At 48.7% G+C, this 20,802-nt stretch overlaps 1 protein-coding gene across 1 annotated transcript in view; it reads left to right on the top strand.

Moving 5' to 3' along the window:
* Nucleotides 1-20,802, top strand: part of LOC149858302 (uncharacterized) — a 62,001-nt gene that overhangs the window by 23,173 nt on the left and 18,026 nt on the right. Inside the window, exon 3 of the mRNA XM_090060057.1 lies at nucleotides 13,834-13,947. Within this exon, the coding sequence (XP_089916183.1) occupies nucleotides 13,834-13,947 (114 nt within the window). The remainder of the gene's footprint in view (nucleotides 1-13,833; nucleotides 13,948-20,802) is intronic.

Here is a 20,802-nt window from a genome sequence, read left to right as displayed (position 1 = left end):
AGCCCTCAAGGCCATTCTATCTGGACAGCAGGGCCCCTAAAATATTAAGAAAATTAATATTTATCTGCTCCCGGCTGCCTGTCAAAGATGACAGGAGCCAGGGTCAGTAGGACACAGGGGGAGCTGGCAGGAGGATGCAGCCACTTAGCCCTGCCCCACCCCCAGCCATTTCCCTGCTTCCCTGCCCTTGTCCTGCTCCAGCACCATGTGACTCCCAGCTGCACTGCCAAACAGGGGATCATGGGGCCCACACCGGTACCCGGGAGGGTGAGGGGCATGGAGGTGTGTGGGACTGTGTGTGTGTGGGTGTGTTTGTAGGGTGTGTCCCACACACACACACCACCATACACATGCACCCACACCCCCCTCACACTGCCATACATGCAGACCCCCCACACCCTTACTCCCTCACACACCGCAGCCACCCTTTCCCCCACAAACCCCATACCCACCCACATCACATATCCACGCACACCCCCACGTGCTCCCTCATCCCACACACCTATCCACCCTCCACAGACATACCCATACCCTCCCCCACACTCCACATACCCACACACCCACAGCCCCCCACAAACCTATACCCACTCACCCATAATATACAAGAGTAAGATGTAATTTTAAGTTATTATATACAATCACCTCTATGTACACTACACAAACACATGTAAACCAGGACAAAAATATTTTTTGAAATCAAACTAATGAATGTTTTAGATGTTCACTTTTTAGAATCAAATTTGATATTTTTCTGGTTCCAAGGTGGCCATACCCCTTGCTGAAAGGAGTTCTTCTAGGGGTAAGGGGAGGGACTTCTGGTGGTCAAAGGTTAGGGGGCAGGACTTTCAGTCACAAGATGGTGTCTGGGGGCGGGGCACCTGTCAAGGGGCGGGGCTATGCTGCCCTCCACAGCTTGCCAAAACTTAGTAAATGGCCCTCCACCCCAAATAATTGCCTGCCCCTGGTCTAGCACCACTGGTTCCAGTGCCTGCAGCAAGACAGCCATGCTCCGGGGTGTGATGCAGAGCTGATGAGAGAGGTGTGAACACACACAAGCCCTGGAGCCTTGTACCTTCCCCTCAGAACCAAGCACTAAACCAGCTGAGCCCACTCTGGGAAGCATTGGAAGGATGTGAACTGCCTGTGTGTGGGGAGCAGGGATTCTGGCATTGGACAATCTGCTTCATGTTGCTACGGAAACCCAAGGAGTTACATTTTATTGTTTATATCCAGAATTTAAAAGATTATCCTTGGCAAATAAATAATACTATTCAGCAGTTTCAATGGAGCGGTAGCATCAGAGCAGCAGCCCCTTTGAGGCGAGGGGGTGGGAGAAGTAGGCTCTTCTTCTGAAGTGTTGTTTGTATCGATTTGTTAATCTGCTTTTGTATGATTTTATTCTGTGTCTCGCTGGTGTCCGACCAGCTGAGCCAGAGGGGACATTTCTGTTCTCATGGATGGTACTGCCGAGACAAGCACCAGGACAGGCTGTACGTGATGCAGCTAGGCCCACTCCCACAACAGGACAGGTTCACCACTCCACTCAGGTGCTTCATATTATCTCTGTTCCTCCACGCAATCTTAGTTCATCTCCAAGTCTTTTGCTTCTCTCAACTCTGTGGCTAAGTAATTAGGCTGCATGCTGAGAAGCCAAGCAAAGGATCTCCCTGCTTGAAAAGAGGGCCATCCTGCTTTGGAAAAGGGTGAAAGAGCCACTCCAAGGAGGCTGCCTGTATTCTGTATCCATACCATACTGCATCCCCCTCATGAGGGGGATGTCTGGATGGTCCATAGGCCCACTCAGCCTGCCAGCATTCCCTCCAAATTCTGCTCCCTCATCCCTGTTTTTTCAGTAGGCCTGGCCCCCTCCCCTGCTGTAGGTACATACATCCTTCTCCAGCACAGCACAGGAGTGCATTCTAACTAGTAGATCAGGGGCAGGCAATTATTTTGGCTGGAGGGCCGCTTACCGAGTTTTGGCAAGCTGTTGAGGGCAGCATGGGAAGCCTTGCCAGCTGCCCCACCCCCTGGTTGCCATCTTGTGACTGGAAGTCCTGCCCCTTAACCCCTGACCTTTACCACCAGAAGTCCTTCCCAATGTCTCCGGAAGTACTCCTTTCAGCAAGGAGTTTGGCTATCTCAGAGCCAGAAAAATACCAAGTTTGATTCTAAAAGTGAACATCTAAAACATTCTTTAATTTGATTTCAAAAAATATTTTTGTCCTGGTTTACATGTGTTTGTGTAGTGTACATAAAGGTGATTGTATAAAATAATTTAAAATGAAATCTTACTCTTGTATATTTTGACTAGCCCTGTAGTAGATGCATGAGAACCAGTCTGGAAGATGCCCGTGTGTCACAGAGCCCCACACAAACCCACAGCAAGGGGGCACAGCAGTCTTAGGGGACTTGGCAGACTCACCACCCAATGCCACTTACTCTCAAAGCAGGTATCTGGAAACACCAGAGGGTCATGTCTGGAGTGACACAGAGGCCCTGCCTCTGATGGCTTGTACTTGGAAAAGAAGATTAAGCTTCAAGTATTGGGAAGCCTTTGAGATAAAGGGTAAAGCGTGGATCTTTGTCAGAGCTCCACTTAGTGAAGCAGAGGGAGCTTCTACCAAGCCACCCAGTACAAATCAGTGTCACATGGGGACAGCCATCACTCACACCACTGGGAACCATTTGCTGGAGGAAAAGATCATGCCAGAATGTTCTGCTCTGCCAGGCCCCTGATGCTCTCATTTCAACCCAGGGTCTTCCCTCGGGATGCCACAGACATGTCTACTCCTTCCCCTCATGCTGTGAGAGGCAGCTGCTTTCTGTTCTTTTCAGCCTCTTCACTGCTTCCTTGTGCCAAGGCAGCCTCAGCTGACAGAATTAATCTGCCTTGGTGTTAATGAGAGCCCAGCCTCGTGGCCATGAGCTGCAGTTAACTATGTGGAGCTGAAGGTGGTGCTGTTTGCACTTGGAGATGTGCTGGAAGGGACCTGGTTTTGCTGTGACCTCCGTGTCATTCTCCTGCTACTCAGATGGATACCTCTGCCAGGTAACTCATGATGGAGGCGGTCAGCATCTTGTTTGCACATCCCTCAGACCTTTCCTCCCCCAGATTTGCTCCCCAGGCCTGCTGAAATCACTGGAGATTGTGCTATGGCCACCAGAGGCTTTTCAGTCTTTTCATTTAATTTGATTGAGAAGTATTGGCTCAGTAGCAGTGGGCAAAGATTAGGTCCTAATTTTAATAAGTGCTTATAGAAACAGGAGCACTTCCAGTATAAGCAGGTGTCTTCTTTACATGCTGTATGGTCAGTCTTAACTCACCCTTCTTTGGGTCTTAGGGGTTTACTAACAATGGAAACAACAATATTGCAATGTCTAGTTGAATTCAAGCCTCTGCAGACTTCACCGGGGCATTTTCCTCTGGAGTGCTCAACCCAGATCCCAGGTCCTTTGTTCCCCAGATCCTCCCCACCCCCATTATATCATGTCTAAGTGGAAGAATGAGCCACTCATCTCTAGGAGTCAGCAAAACCCATGGTCCACTGTAAATAGATTTGAGCTCTGGGACCTATTTCTCAGCTCCTTCATTCTTGTGCTTATCCCAAATTTAGTTGTGTGTGTGTGTGTGTGTGTGTGTGTGTGTGTGTGCCATAAGCAACATTTATTCTGTCTGTATCTATATTATGCATGGGCCTGTTTGGTGCCTGTGTAAGTTAGAGCAATTTCAGGCTGGACTAACTTACCTTCCGCTTTGATGACCCTGTATGGGAAGCTAAGATTAGTTATAGTTCAATGTGTGTTATAACCATCTTCTTGACATGCCTTCTGTCAGTTCTCCACTTCAGGGTCAGGAAACAAAGTTTCTCTAATGTTCAGCAGGGCTGTGTGAGGCTTCGGACAATGCTTCGGATCTGGAGAAACTTTGGACACTTTGGCATCCAAACAGCATGTCTGGATTGAAGCACTGGCTTTGTTAGGCTTTCTGAAGCTGTTCAGAGCTTCTGAAGCACTTCAGAAAAGCTTCAGAGCCGCTTTGGAGATCCAGCCATAGGGTATAATGGGGAAAAATGAAATATCTATAACTTTGTTGTTTTCTGTCTGGTTTGGATGAAATTTTCAGGGGTGGTAGACTGTGCAGCGAGGATGAAGCCTGCCAAGTTTCAAGAAGAGTGATGCAGGGGTTTGGGGGGAACAGTACCCCAAATTCTTGAAAGAAAACTTGTGTCACATCTATGTGTTACAACACAGGGGGGTGAAAACTGCAGGGGCAGTAGCCCCTGGTGAGGCCACAAAGCTTGCCAAGTTTCATGGTGATAGTTGAAGAGGTTTGGGAGAAACTGCACTTTTGGGGGTGAAAGCTGCAGGGATGGTGGCCCCTACTGAGGACACAAAGCCTGCCAGCTGTCCAGGAGATAGGTGTAGGGGCTCTGGGTTCTGGGGCCCTGCACTTCTAGCTGCTCACAGGCAAAACTTGTGACATGGGTGCTTGTGCAACTGACTGTCTCTGTCTTGGGGCAGTTGATTGTCTGTATTGATTCTTTCCTGTCCTTAGTCTGTGGTTTTATAGGTGTTAATCGTTGCTAATTAACTGGTTACATTAGCTAGCAACTGTGTATTGAGCTGGTCTCTGAGTGAATCATGATTGATCCGTAACTGACAACACAGTAGCTTAGCAGCAAGTCCTGCAGCAGGGGCTACCATCTCTGCAGCTTTCACGCTGCCGCACCTTAACACACACAGTATCACCCATGTCATGAGTTTTGCTTGTCCGCAGCTTGAGGTGCAGTTCCCCCCAAAGCACTGCACTTATCTCCTTGAAACTTGGAAGGCTTTGTGGCCTGAGCCGAGGCCACTACCCCTGCAGTCGTCAGCCTGCTGTGCCTTAGCACCCAAAGGGTTATCTATGTCATGAGTTTTGCCTGTCAGCATCTTGAGGTGCAGTTCCCCCCAAACCCCTGCACCTATCTTCTTGAAACTTGGCAGGCTTCATGCTCTTAGCAGAGGCTACCACCCTTGGCTACCACCCCTGCAAGTTTCATCCAAATCAGACAAAAAACAACAAGGTTATCAATATTTCATTGATTCCCCATTATACCCTATGGCTGGATCTCTGAGGCAGCTCCGAAGCTTCAGAGCCGCTTTGGCCGGATCAAAACGGGAACCCAGTTTGGAGCTCCAGATTGGATCTGAGGTGCCTGGATCCGAAGCCGGATTAAATAGCTGCCTACTTGCACAAGCCTAGTGTCCAGCTCTGTCCTAACTGAGCACTGCACCTGGCTTAAAGCACTTACATACTGGCAGATCACTTTGAGAAGGCATCTCTTTAAGTGAGTCTCTAGCCCCATCTCTCCTCAGGGCATCAACATCAGTAGCCCTTATGCCACTTTGTCTCCACTGCCACTCATGAGATAGAGCCAGCAGCAGCACAGACACTTGGATCTCTCTGCATTTGGGGAGAGATAAAAAGGTAGTGTTTGGGAGGTGCATGGAGGAATCTTCCATCCAAGCCACTTTCTGAGTTTCATTAGACTCTACCATAGGCTCAGTGCTGCCTGCAGAGCCCAATGTACTATAGCATGGAGACAGGCTCAAACCGGAAGTGGACTGGGGTGACCTTGTCAACTGGTGTTGATACCCTAGGGCAAGAAAAGGTCATCTCATAGCAAGAGTGTCCCAATATTGCTCTGCGAGGAATGGCACCGATATATGAAGGGGTGAAGGAAGTCCCAGGGAAAACACATATCCCAGGTTGCCCCATTGGCATAACAACTCTGGCCAGCTCCTTGGAATAATTGTCTCTGTTTATCACAGGAGCAGGGTGAGGAACCTTGAATACAGACGTATTACCCTTTAACATTACTGATGGTTTGATACCAAGCACAATATTCCAGAGGGCAAGGTCCTGTACTCACATGTAATGAGAGGGTCCTTCCTTGCCTAGAAGACCTGACAGTCTAAAAAGACCAGCTACAAGCTTCAAGTGTTTTTATCCCCATTGCAGAGATGAAGTAGTAAAGAACGGAGGAATTAAGTCACTTGCCCAAGCACACAAGGAGTCTGTAGCAAAGACAGGAACTGACTCCAGATCTCCTGTATCCCACAGGGGAGTTCTCCTGAACCGGCCTTGATATCACAAACAGAGAGGATGCTCTGGGCATTAGCCAACTCCCTGGGATTTCATTATAGGACTGCCTTGGCTTCCCCTTTATGGCATGTTTTTGTATGTTTAAATCATAAACTTCCGTCAGTGACTGAAGGGGCAGGTGAAATCAGGGAGTGGGGAGCCCAACTTTGGTGCTTGTAACAAATTTGTGCTGCACATAGTTATTGACTGAACTACACAGCCTCATCTTTCATCACCTGGAGTTCTCCCATCTATCTGGAGCTCTCCCTTTCCTGGTCAGAGGCACAGATCTCTTGTTGTCTGTAGGAGCCTCTGTGGAAATAACTGTGTGTTTGGGTAATGTTGCTGTGGCCAGGCTCTTTGCCAGCACTGTTCTGCGATCTGCTTGCTGGGAGCTGGGAGCTGGTCCTGAAGAACACCAGTGCTGATTTAGTCCCTTTCTTTGTTGCTGTGGACTCTGCCTCCTGGCAATGGGCATGGTTAATTTACTCTTTATTTTCATCACCTCACCCTACTCTGGCTTCTTATCAGCTGTGTGGAACAATAAATTCTCATCTAATTCATGTGTGTGAAGCACTGGGCAAAGGGAAGAGTTTCTAACAGGTTTATTCCCTGCAGCTGTATTCAGTCCCTTTGGAACCTCATTGAAACTCAGTACAAAAATTGGCCATACTCTTCCTTGGCAGAACTCATTGGGAGCTGATGGCCAGACCCCTCTGACCTGAATTTGGCCAGGCCACCTAAGAAATCATTTTGCTTGTTGTCTACGTCTTTCTGGTTGCTGATTGGCTTGTTGTCTATGTCTTTCTGGTTGCTGATTGGTTCTCTGTTGTCTTGACTAACAGAAGCACTTGCATATGGATGCTGCCTTTGCAAATGTCTTCATCACAAAGTTACCTCAGGCTATCGGCTCGGTGACTCATGTGATAAAGGCCATTGCTCATCAACCCAACAGCCCTGCAAAGACCTAGCCAAGTTACTGTGGATTCAGTGGACTGCTGTCTGGTGGGTGGGGGGGCATACACAGTGGTCCCCTATGCTGCAGTGAATTAAGACACTCTGTTGTTCTCTTCCAAAGAATTGTGGGAGAATTTGTTTGTTTTGAGCACTCAAGAGGAATTATGGGAAGGTAATGGAGGACTGTCAGCACTCAGCTGACTGAGCCTGCACCCTCACCACAAAGCAGGCAGGGGACCATCCCAAGTGAAAGCAGCATCTGGGCTTTAACCCACACTCTATAGTCAGGCAGAGTGCCACTAAACTCAGGTGAGAAGTGTTTGTATGTGGATGGGAGGAAGATAAGGGTAATACCTGAGTAAAAGATGGAGCTATGTCTTCAGCACAGACCAGCCTGAACCCACAGCCCACCCCTAGTGTGGCTAGAGAAAGGCCCAACCCATCACTTAAGCCTAAGTCCCATTCAGCTTTGGGGAAAGAGAAGGCTAGACCCTGCTGCAGGTCTGGATCTGAATTCTGCAGCTGGACTTTGCCCCTGTAAAGAGCAACACCAGTTGCTGCCACTAGCCTGCTTCGGATTTGGGGTGGCAAGGTCGGAGGCTTTTGCAGCACACACTTGTCTTCCATGGTAATATGCAGAGAACTGTGGGGTGGACAAAGGAGGAGAGAAGTGTGAGGAGCAGATGAGCCCAGGGGAAGGGAAACCTTTCTGTTATGAGAACACTGCACTCCAGAGCCATGTACAGGTAAAGAGGGTAATACTGAACTGCCAGGAGATGGCAATGCAAGTCATTTCTTCTCTGCTACTCTTCATACTCGCTTTCCCATCAGTGTCCTTCATGGGGGGAATTGCAGGTGTGGGGACAGGAGGCCTGTTTCTAAGAACAGAGTCCTGGACTGTCACCAACTGTTGGCTGTTTGTTTATAGTGAGTCTTCTGCTTGGCCCTGCCCATGTTCTCCTTTGGCTGAATACAGATGTGGGGTCCGGTACCACATCCTACTGACACATTGCTACATGATGAAGTGAGAAGCATGCAGAACAGAACCATGCAGAAGTGAGGTGGCAAGTGCCACCAGGGCAGGGGCTGGCAGGCAGTAGCTGAACAGCATTCTCATGCATGCGGTGTGTGTATATGGCAGGGAGGGAGATAGGGCTGTTCTTCTCTGGTAGCAGAACAAACCCCAGGCTGTGTGCCCACTGTTTGGAAGGCAGGCTCTTGCCTGTGTTTGAAGATGGAGCTGGGATGGAGAAGCATTATTCTGCCCAGCTTCTGAGGCCATCTTTTGCTTTTTGTTTGTTTGTTTCTGTGCGGAAATAAAGTTAGCTGAAAACCACTGCCTTTGCCAACTCCCTGAAGTCAGCACCTGGAGCTGTGGTCTGCAGAAACAATTGCTACCACCTGAGTAGGTGTGGCCTCAGAGTCAGAGACACTCTGTTCTGCAATGAAGCAGTGACCCCCACAGCATAGATTACTGCCACAGCCACCAAACTCTCATTGGCCTAATGCAGGGAGCAGTCATGGTATAAATGTTCTCTGTAGCCAGAACATTCGGGTTACCCTTCCTTTAGTCTCTACTTTCCCTTCTTTTTGCTTTGGCAGCCCAACAGCTTCTGTTGCCATTGCTGATGTTCAGTAGGGGATGTGAGAAGCTCTTGGGAAGGCAGCTGAGTCCTGCATAGGAGCTGCTTTGCTAGCGCCAGGTTGGTGGATGCTGGAGGTTGTAACGACCTCAGAGCAGGGCCCCAGTCCCTAATAGAAATATAGGAGCAGGCAAGCAGAAGCCAGGTGAGGTTGCACTGTAGCAGGGACCCTATGCCCAGGGGACTTGCGTGTCAGTCATGAAGGAGAGTGTTCCATCCTCAGTACCAGCAACAGGATGGAAAGGGATTGCTCATGGCTGAAAAACTAACCATTCAAGCCTTGGAGAAGATATCATTCCAGGAGACCTCGCCCTAGCCATTGCCGGGGGATTATGGGCACCTCCAGGACAGCACTTCCACTATGTGCTGGGTGTGGCAGAAAGCCACCTTGGTTTCTCCCCAAAATCTCTGCCCTGTGACAATGGGATTAAAATCTCTGTGCTGTGACCATTTGATTAGGATGAGCCCAGCAGGAGTCACACCTCAGTCTCTCTCTTTAGGTAACTTGAGCTGGCTGCATTCCTGGGGGGCGGGGGAACCTGCTCCCTCTGCCTACGTGACTGGCATCAGCTACCTGGGTGAGGAGTTTCTACCTGGTGGGCTGGAATCTGCCCGGCAACTGGTGATGTATTTCAAATTGGTTGGCTGAGAGCCATCCGGAGCTGGCCTCCACTGGACCAGGTGAATGAGGTCACAGGGGCTAGATAAGTTAGGACTGCCCAGGAGGAGGGGGCAGCAGCCATGTGAGGGAGTCAGAGGAGCATGACCATCTGAAACAGGCTCTCTCCCCCATAACTCATGAGCAAGGAACTGCCTGCCTCCAAAGGGAAACTTCACCAGCCTTTGGAAGATGCTTATGAGTAAGCTACTCAAGATCTGATTAGATATCTAGCTGGCAGTAACTTAGATGCATGATCAAAAGGCTACCTCAGCCAGACTGTTTGCTCGTTAGGATTTCTAGAATATTGCTCAGTCTTGTGCCCTATTTTCACCCTACCCCTCTTATCAATAAAGTTCTCCTTTGTGACCGGTGTGGGAGACTTATTGAGGAGTGGGTCTAAATTATGCCTAAGAGACCCCTTAGGTCTGCAGACTAAGGGAGACTTTACTTTTTGCCCCTGGACTTGGGGAATTGCCCCAAGTGCCTGTACTGGGTCAAGTACCCATAGGACTTTAGGCCTGTGTTTCCACGAGCACACAGGGCCAAGAGTGAGTCCATTCTCAGGGTGGTGGCAGCTATGTTACCCCCAGGCTAGCGAGTGTGCTCCAGGAAGGGGGTTGGCCAGACATTTGGAGCCTGGAATGTGGTCGGGCGCAGGGAGGTGGGGGGCTCAACGCAGGAGTGCCCCCTACTGGCCCGCCACATTAGGGATATAGGGGCTGCGTCTCCCAGGATCATTTACAGTAGGTTTTGCAACAGAGACAGATGCTTTGCCCCTTCCTGAACCCCCACCCCCTTCTTCAGGTTTCACTGTTTCTGCAGCTTTCCACTTCCCAGGCAACAGTAAGGAGTATGGCCCATTACAAGTAGATGAAAAGGAGTAGATCCCAGGATAGAGCAGGCCAAGAAAGCTGCATGGGTCAGGCAGTGCAGATGGCCTCACAAGCACAGAGCTAATGTTTATCCTTCCTGGATCACCCATAGGCCTTGTGCTGTGAGCTTCCCTCTTTTCCCAGAAGAAGTGAAAGAAGTTTGTGCTGTGAGCTCCCAGCAGTGCCAGGACCTTGTGCTGCCCCAAAATCCTGTGTTATGAACTTCTCCCCAGCAGCACCTGCTCAGTGAACCTGGCACCTGGCTGAAACTAGAACATTGGGAAGCCATTTGCTTTGAGGACCTGTATAATTGAATCTGTAATCAGCAACCTGCAAGAAGATGCCTGGGAGGGAATGCTCTTAGGGATAGCCTGAGAGTGGACACAGCCAATTAGCAGAGATCCTGTCTGGTACCTAGACTGGCTGTATACAACATTTTGAATGTGTGTAATCTGTGGGCAGCTGCTGTAGCAGCTGAACCAAAACAGACCTGCTTTGAGCTGTCAGAAGCTCAGTTCAGCAAAGAGCCTCTTGCAGCAATAGGTTTTACATAGCCTGTTCCACTGTCATGGCTTCTGACAGTGCTAATGCACTGCAGGAACAGGCTGTCCTCCCAGCCTGGAACTAATGCTACATTGCTAGAGCAGGGTGAGGAAGGCCAGGATTCATCTCCCCTCCTGCCTTGGTGGAAGGTGCTCCTAATTTTCTCCTCTCTTCCCAGCCCCACTATTCCGCACCTTCCCACTCTGGACCAGGGTGCTTGGCTTTGCGACTGGCAACCTGCCCCATCTCCCCAGTGGCATTTATCATGCTCTAGAGATATATTTTATCAGGGGGATGGAATGAAGGTTGTTCTCTATTACCCTCCCCTTTGTCAATCCCTGTCTTGGCTTCAGCTATCGATTTCCTTTTCTGGTTAGCTGGGGAGAGGCATTCAGGAATATCAAGGAAGCCAGACAAGGTAATGAGGGGGCTGGAATTGGATTCCTAGGCAAAAGCTTTGCTTTTTGTCAAACTGAAATGAAGAATGGACAGTTCGTGCCAGGCTGAACTGGTTTTGGGGTGCAAAATCAGGGTGGATCCCGAGGACCCTCCTAAGTTCAATTAGTGAATGTCATCCAGTCTGCAGGGAGAAGAATGAACCTAGCCTTCAGCCTTTGCGGAAGGCCTCCACAAGCATTATGTCGCCTTGTGAGATTACTTGCTACAGACAGATAGAGCTGCTTTTTACACCTATGGAGCTCATCCATTAGGTAGTTGAACCAAATCCTCAGCTCAATGTGGAAAGCCTTTAGGGCTTTCCGATGGCTATTCATTCCTTCTGTGGCCCTAGACCAGCATTTCCCAATTGGTGTGCCGCAGCACACTGGTGTGCCATCGAGCACATCCAGGTATGCTGCAGTGTTTTGGGCTAGAGCCACCCCCCCCCCCAATCTGCTGCTGCTGTGGGCAGCCAGACAGATGCGGGGGGGGGGGGGGGGTGGCTCTAGCCAGTGATTCAAATGTTGTGCCACCTGCTTCCCACCACTCACTATCCCCCTTGCCCCTCCAGCCTGTGGCATTCAGCTGCTCACCGCCCAATCCCCACCCTGTCCCTACCCTCCCGCTCCGCAGCATTTGGCTGTTCGCCACTCCCCTCCACCCCACCTCCCCGGTCTGGGGCATTTGGTTGCTCGCTATGCCCTTCCCCCACTCCCTGCTCAGCCAGTGTGCCATGGGGTGGGTGAGGCCATGTAAGTGTGCTCCAGGGTGAAAAAGGTTGGGAAATGCTGCCCTAGACCAGTGATTCTCAACTAGGGCGCCCTGCAACATTGTCACTGTTAGGCATTCAAATAGGGTTCACAAGATAAACCAAGATAAATTTCAAATAGAAATTTTTGTTGAAAACATTCTGACTAGTTGTGGGCTTTCAGAGTTCTTTGAATGGAAAGAATTGCTCTGTGGTCAAAAAACAAGCACAAACTAAGAGCTGGGATTTTCTGAGGGGTGACTTGAGTGGTAGGTGGCTTTTCTAATTTGTCCAATGGAAGGGCACTGCCCTTTCATCTGCAGTTATGGTATGGGTCCATGAAATACTTCTCCTTATAGCAGGCAGAAGAAAGGACCATGAACCACTAGAAAGTTGATCAGCTGGCTTTCATAGAACACCCCAGCAATCACCCACAGTTATGGGAGATAAACAAAAAAATCAGGGACAGAGGCTGTACAGGAAGGGAATCTCTTCCTGCATATTTCTTCCTGCCACTTCCATAAGTAGCTCTATAGATGTTCCCTGGGGGTACCTATCAGTTGCTCTGAAACCTCCTGACTCACCATCTAGTGCTGCTGTGGAAAAGATTCAGGGAAGACTCTTGTTGGTTAGGCTGTATTGGTAGCCATGTTGGTCTGAGACAAAAAAGAAATGCAAAACTCTCAAACTCTTGGTTCAGAGATGATACCTTTTTATTAGACCAACTAAGAACTTGCAAAAATACCTTTTCCTTAGTTTTTAGTTTTTTATTAGTTGGTCTAATAAAAGATCATCTCTGAACCAAGGGTTCTAGAGTTTTGCATTTCTTTTTTTGTCTCAGACCAACACAGCTACCAAATACATCCCTGAAACATGGACAATGTTGAATTTTAGTCAGTTTTGGAGTTAAACTTCATTGCTGAACAACAAGAAAGACTTCTACCTTTCTGCTATCTGACAGCACCAGGGTAGGAATCTTACCTTATCTGCATATCAAAGAGCAACTCACAAAGACACTCTCATGGACCTAGAGGAACAGACTTCTACCTTCAGCTTCCTCTGTGCAAAATGAAGTTTATTTTCTACCTATGGGGACTTTTTACCGTCTTTAATTTTCCCTGAGCCTGAGGAAGACCATGTGAGCCCAAAGTTTGCAGAAAAAGATTTTTTTTTTGCAATTTCTTATTGGTCTAATAAAAGGTATCATCTCTGAATCAAATGTTCTACAGTTTTGCATTTCTTGATGGTTAGGCCAGCATTTCTTATGTCTCCTCTTATTGTTACCTTCTAATTGCCTTCGTTACCTACCCATCTTCTCATCACTGAATCAGCATTTGGAAAATCTGGCCAGCTGCTACTGCTGCAGAGGTCTAAAGGCACTATCATGTCAGTGGCATCTGGGTTCTGTGGGTTGTGTAAGAGGTTGATGGTGCATTGCCTGGAGCTGCGTTGTCTCCCTGTTGAGAGAGGTGATTTTTCAAAGGACAAAATACTACTGTCACGCCTTTGATGTTATGGGAGATAGATGCTGAAAACACTCTAGGGAGACAAAGGGGTTTGTTACAGACTCAAGACACTGACTAATCTTCGCAGGGCTCTACCATTCCCATACCCTGCCCTAACCACATCAGATGTTCTAGGTGTGTTGTTACTCCCTCTGCCTATGCTCCAGTCTCAGTCTTAAGGACCCCTGGCTGGAGTCTCTCTCTTATTTTGGCTGCTTGCCCCATTCTTCCCTGCATGGGTCCCAAGATAGCTATTCCTTACTTCTGATCCCACCCTTATTTTCAGGGCTTCACTCCCTCCTGAGGAATAATCTTTTCTGTACTTTTGTCTTCTTCCAGATTCTCAGAGCGGTTACCTTCACCCCCCAGGACTGGACTCACAGACCAAGCAGCTTCCTCCATTCCTGTGCTGGTTCTCCCCATCTAGGCAAACTCTTTGCCGGTCTTCACCAGGTAAGTTGGGGGACCAGAGCTCTCCCTTGAGCTCTGGGGTCAGTTCTCTCCCTCTCTTCTTACTGGTCTCCTTTTCCTCTCTCCTTCTCTTCATCTGACCCCTGAACACCTCCTTGGCATGCCTTAAATCTTCCCTTTTTTTGCCCAGCTGGATCTACTGTGGTAGCCTCCCATTCACTGCCTACCTGACCCAGCTGTTCCCTCTTTCTCTCCTTGGTGCAGTTTTCTTTTTGCCTCTTTGGCTGTGCCACTTTCCTCTTTCTGGGCTTGAATCACTTGCTGTGGTTTCTCCTGTCTCTTGGGGTAAGTTCGTCTTCTTTGTTTCCTCCCTGGCGTTCCTGTGGCAGGGTGTTTTAGGCACCCTGTCACAGGTTGTATAAGCAGGGTAGATAAGGGGTATATTCAAGTGCTGACAGGGGACAAGGGAGGCAAGAAGGGTCCATAGGCTTTGAGTGACAGGAAAGTCCTGTCTGGGTGATCATTTGCATTGGTCTAAAGAATATCACCCAAAGCCTTTTCTGGTTGTGTGTAAATAAGACCACAAGCTACAAGACAGCTAAGAACAGGACATGTGGCAGCAGCTCTGGAGGAAAGTGCTTTTTGTATTTACTGGGCATCCTGAAGAATTAGGCTTGTCCTACTCTGAGCCAAGCAGTCTGGCTGCCTTGCTACATTGATTTGAGAAACCCATGGGAGTGGGGGGAGGCAGTTACAGATGGTGTTTGCATGTTATCACCTTGCAGCCTCTCTACAGCTCAGTGCCTGTTACAGTTTCCCCCTCTGCCAAACCCAGGTAGATGAGTCAGTTATGGCCACTTTTGCTGGAACTTGCCATCTCTAGCTGTATCTTTAGAGACTTATGCTTAGCTGATGAGGTTCCCTGCTTCAGTCCCTAGCACTGGGTCCCAGATATATTTGGAGTGCAGCTTCCAAGTCTCTGACTTGTATCAGAGACTTGGAAGACTAAGCCATATTCTGCACTGGTTTATGTCTCAATAAACTGTGCTGAAGTCCCTGGGACAGAAGAATGAAACCTGAAATAAGGGTCAGCGCACAGGAGTCAATGCACATGGCAGGGAACAAAATCTTCATCACCTAGCCTCGGTAATGTGATCTGAAGGCAAAAACCTTCTTGTCATAGAGTCCGTAACCATTGACTTGATCACTGTTACACACACACACACACACACACACACACACACACACACACACACACACACACACACACACACACACACACACACACACACACGAAGATTTTAGACTTAAATCTTGTTTCAAAGTCTCTGTGTCCTGCCCCCTGGCTAGATCTCAGGAGCACGTAGACTTAACCCATTGCTACCTGTCTAATTCCCAGGATAGCTGAGTCATAGTTTCATAGTTGGTAGAATCAGAAGGGACCTAAGCAGATTATCAAGTCTGCCCCCCTGCCATGGCCAGGAAAAAGTACTGGGGTCAAACGACCCTGGTTAGGTGATTGTCTAGCCTCCTTTTGAAGACCCCCAGGGTAGGAGCGAGGACCACTTCCCTTGGAAGTAGGTTCCAGATCCTAGCCGCCCTGACAGTGAAGTAGCGCCTCCTGATGTCTAACCTGAATCTACTGTCAGTCAACTTATGGCCATTATTCCTTGTTACTCCCGGTAGTGCTTGGGGGAACAGGGACTCTCCCATTGCCTGCTGGTCCCCCTTGGCCAGTTTATAGATGGCCACCAGATCCCCTCTCAGCCTTCTCTTGTGGAGGCTGAACAGATTCAGGTCCCATAGCCTCTCCTCCTAGGGCCTGCCCTGCTGCCCCCTGATCATGCAAGTGGCCCTCCTCTGGACCCTCTCCATGTTGTCCATATTCCTCCTGAAGTGCGGTGCCCAGAACTGGATGCAGTACTCCAACTGCGGCCTGACCAATGTCGCATAGAGAGGGAGGATCACCTCCTTGGACCTGCTTGTGATGCATCTATGGATGCATGACAAGGTACGGTTAGCCTTCCTGACCGCATCCCCACATTGTCGGCCCATATTCATCTTGGAGTCAATAATGACTCTAAGATCCTTTTCTGCCTCTGTGCTGATGAGAAGGGAGTTCCCCAGCCTGTAGGTATGCTGCTGGTTCTTCCTCTCCAGGTGCATACTTGTCATGGCTCTCCTCAATCTATGGCCTAAAGGGATTGTTACTGCAGGAAGGCTCAGAATACAAACTAAGGTTCAGTGGTAGGGCTGATTCAAAGGATCCAATTCATTTTAACAGCTGTTTTTTGTCAATGGAGTTTTTCAGTTTCCCACAAAATGTATTGAGTTTTCCATGGAAACCAGAACTACCCTCCCCTCCAAAATCATTAGTAAATATCATTGCTTTTTTAGAAATCAAATACAGAACATTTGTACAAAGAAAATTGCAATGCCCATTTTTTTTAATGAAAACTGAGAAAATTGACACTAAGCTGAAAATGTCCATCTTGGCTCAAAATTCAGTTTAATTTTTCATCAAAAAATATTTCAATGAAAAGAACTGGGTCAGTTCTACTCAACCCAATCTAGGCTCACTGCCTCTTATTGTAATCACCAAGTTCACCTGATAGTAGTTAGGTGGGTAGGTTATTAGGCTCTGGACGCAGCACTACTGGAGAGGAGTGGAAGGAGTAAGGAAAGCTGTTCTTCTTGCCCCTACCATGCCTGTAGGGTGACCATTGTCCTTGGCAGCTGCTGCTTTTCTGCACCTGCTAACTGCTCACTGACAGCCTGTCCCTTCCCCGGCAGGGGAATTCATTGAATTTCTTTAGTAATTATGAGGCTCACAATATGATAGAATTCCAGATCCGGAGACAGGGAAAGCATGCAGTCAGCAAAATTAGGATGCTTGATTTCAAAAGGTGGATTTCAAGCAACTCAAGGAGTTAATAGGCATGGTACCAACGGGAGATAGCCTGAAAGATAAAGGCACCCAGGAGGGCTGGGAGCATCTAAAACCCATCAAGAAACTTCTGACATGATAGAAGCAGAGGACAAATAACAAGAGGCCAATGTAGCTGCACAAGGAGCTTCTAGAATGCCTCAAATGCAAAAGGAAATATACAGGCAAAGAAAAAATGGGCAGGTCACCAAGGAAGCATACCAGGAAAAAGCAAGAACCTGCAGAGACAAAATCAGGAAGGCAAAGATAATGAATGACCTGCACCTGGCAAAAGAGGTTAATGACAACAAGAAGAGGTTCTATAAATATATTGGCCAGAAAAGAAAGACCAAGGAAGCTGTGCGTCCTCTGTTAAAACAGCCAAGGGAGACTCTTAACAGAGGATGCAAAGAAAGTGGATATTCAACAGCTACTTTGCTTCAGTTTTCACAAAAAAAAATAATAAGCTGCAGCCAGACACCTAATAAGGATTTTTTGGTTCAGGAACAGGACAAGCTGAGAAATGAGATATCAAAAGCTCTCTGACTATTGCTTTTGTTGAGTCTGAATGAATTCAAGTCAGTAGTATGAACTTCACCTCAAGGTATGAAGGAACTGGCAGAGAAAATCTTGGAGTCCTTGGCAATAATGTTTATGAAACTGTGGAAGAGGGAAGAAGTACCAGAGAACTGGAAAAGGGCTAGTGTAGTGCCCTCCTTTAAAAAAGGCAAAAAGGAGGATCCAGGGAACTGGGGACATAGGTATAACTGTGCCTATGTTCTTCGGTAGCTATTTCCCATGCTCCTGGCCTTGCTGGTTGCCACATGATGCTGAGAGGCAATTCCCCCACCCATACCCCTACTGTTCCATGTATCAGGGTTGTTGGGGGGGGGGGGGGGGGGTTTGTGGGGAGGGGTTGCCTGACCTTTGTTATCCACATATATTGTTCCTTAGGAGGTGTTAGGTGTTGACTGCAGCCAAAAATGTGGACTGAGACATGTCAGTGCTCCTGCTGGGACAAACCCTGAGGCTCCTAGCTGGAGAATCTTTCCCCTCTGCTCAAGGGCATTAGTCTGTACCAATTTGACCATTGGTACAGACTAATGGAAGAGGTTTTTGCGAGACTCTGTAGTGGGAGCATGGCCCTATCTTAGGGATCTCATGAGCATATATTAACAAACTTTGAAGCAGTGGGACATTGACTGCTGTGGTCCCCCTACTTTACTATGTCAGGTTAGGGTGTTATGTCAAGGTTGACAGTGTACTTAAGCTTACAGTTTACACAATGGGTTTTGTAGCAGGCTTACCTTTCAGAGCTTGGGTTGAATCCCAGGATTGAGATGTGGCCAGCCTGGAGAGGGTTCAGAGGAGGGCCACCCACTTGGTGAGAAGGCAGCAGGACAGGCCCTAGGAGGAGAGACTGAGGGACCTGAACCCGTTCAGCCTCAGCAAAAGGAGGCTGAGAGGGGATCTTGTGGCTGCCTACAAACTCATCAGGGGAGATCAACACCAAATAGGTAGAGCCCTTTCTTCCCAGCACCACCTGGGGTGACAAGGAAAAACGGTAATAAGCTAATGGAGAATAGGTTTGGTTAGAGATCAGAAGGCAATTTTTTACAATTAGGGTGGCCAAAATCTGGAACCAGCTTCCCAGGGAAGTGGTCCTTGCCCCTACCTTGGGCAAATTCAAGAGGAGGTTGGATGATCACTTGTCTGGGGTCTTGTGAATCCAGCATTCATTCCTGCCTGTGGCAGGGGGTCAGGCTAGATGATCTGTTCGGGTCACTCCTGTTAAGGTCCCTCCTGACCCTAGCTACTATGAAACTATGAGATCCTGCTGTTTCGATGGGTGGATCCCATCCACCAATCAGGAGACAGCAAGAGAAATAACATCACACCCCTTTTCTGAGGGCGGGGGGGAAGAGCTCTCTTGGACCTGATTGAAGACTGTAAACTGTTGGGTCTGGAAGACTTCAGGGGTGGAGCCCTGGAGCATATAAAAGGAGCTGCATGCCTAGCGGAGTTGCATTAAGGACTGAGAAGAGAAGGGTTTAGAAGAGCTGAGGAGAGCTGCTCAGCAGGGCAAAGCAATAGCCCAGGAAGAGCCCCTGAAGATTTCTATCAGCGGGGAGTGGGGAATGGCTCCAGGGGTTAGGTTCTCAGTGCGCAGCACAGCACACGGTGTCCAGCCCTCTGTGAAGAGAAAGGATGTCTATCCTGGGAGCTGCGTGAAGCGGCTCACGTCTGCAACTTCTGGTGTGCAGCCAGAGACACGGTGTACAGGCTGGTGCACGGAGCAGGATCTTTAGAGCCCCTGGGGCGGTTCAGGTCCTCAACCCCCAGAACGAGGCTGGGAGCTGGGTGCAGGAGGTGCTACACGGAGGGTGAGAGGCCCTGGGAGCTGCTTGAGGTGGCTCGGGTCTACAGCTGCTGACACGGGGCAGCAGCTCAGAGCAGACAACACAGCCCAGAGGGTCCAGGAACAGATCAAGCCCTGGCTGTCCAGGCCTCCAACCCCTAGCATAAGGCGAAGCGCCCACTACACACAGCAGAGCCTGTGGGCCTAAGCCAGGATGGTGGAAGCAGAGTCAGGCAGCAGAAAAACCCGGCAGGGACACAACTTGACCTGGAGAACAAGAGGCAATCCTCCAGGACTGTGGAGTAGTAGTAAGTTACCCTGGAGAGAGGGTCCCCACAGGGGAGCCCTGCCCCCCCCCCACTGGGTGTGGTATGTCTGTAGATATAGATATATTATAGGGTTTATTGTTTTGTAAACTTGTACGTAGATTTTATTTATATATATATAATATAGTGTGTGTGTGTGTGTGTGTATGTATATATATATATATAATGTCCTTACCCTTTAATGGTTTTGTTGTGATAATAAATCTGTATATAGTTAAGTAATTGATTGACTGGATCTGACTCTATAGGGGACAGAGGTGGCCACTGGGTTGTTGCGTCTCTCCACAGCACACTGCTCTGCCAATAATTCCCTCAGTTGGACAGGGAAGTACAAACCCATGTACACCCAGGCTACAGTTTGTAAGGGATGGTTCGGATAGAGGTGTTTCTGCCTCAGGCTGGGGGTTGGACTAGATTACTTCTTGAGGTCCCTTCTAGCTCTACTTCTCTCTGGATCATAGTGTGTTCCCTGCTTCCAGAGCTGCACCCCCTGCAATCTCCAGGGATCCTATAGATTGCTAAGGGCATGTCTCTGCAAGCAGGGAGTCCCAACTTCCACTGCTTTCTGAGATGCGCTCCATAGATCCCACGTGCATGTCTCTAGAGGTGGGGGAAGCCAGCATTCCTTGTTGGCACAGACCACCCCTGGCAATATTAGGGGTGAGTCTCTGGAAGCAGGGAAATCTGGGCAGGCACCCCTGGGGCTTGCAGGGCCTGATCCTGCACAGGAATTCCTATGGTCTCCCATTTTCCATTTGTGTTTGTGCAATCGGAATTTCCCCCCACTTTAAAAGTCTTTTCGGCACTTTTAGTTAACCTGCTCAGAGAGGTTTTATTTCTCATGGCCCTTGTTTAGCACACCTGATTGTGTTGTGCACACACCAAGCATCTCAAAGCGTCTCAAAGACTTGTAATTGCTTTCCTTTGCTAGGAGGTGGTGCTGTACTTTTTCTTTAGCCAGTACCTGGCTGTGAATTTATTTTATGTGTTATCCTTAACCCCTGCCTCCCACTGCTCAGCTGGCCAGGTCCTGGTTTGAGTGAGGTGCGGCTTTCAAAATATATTATTTTAAATATACACGGGTATAAAAATGGCTAAGCAAGAGCAAACCGGTGGTGTGCAACAAGTGGTAGTTAATTACCTCTTGGTAACCTTTTTGTCACCTGTAATGTATGTGCTCCGTGTGTACCCACTGCCCACACCCCCTGCCTGCTGTGCCCACAGAGCTCATCACTGCCCAGCACTGCAGCATCAAGAGAATGGTAATTTTGAGTTTGCTACCACTA

The sequence above is a fragment of the Crocodylus siamensis genome, chromosome 8 (assembly GCF_052110815.1).
Source record: "Crocodylus siamensis isolate JL-2025a chromosome 8, ASM5211081v1, whole genome shotgun sequence".
Classification (NCBI taxonomy): domain Eukaryota; kingdom Metazoa; phylum Chordata; order Crocodylia; family Crocodylidae; genus Crocodylus; species Crocodylus siamensis.
The sequence above is the reverse complement of the archived record's forward strand: the minus strand, read 5'-3'. Positions and strand labels throughout refer to the sequence as shown.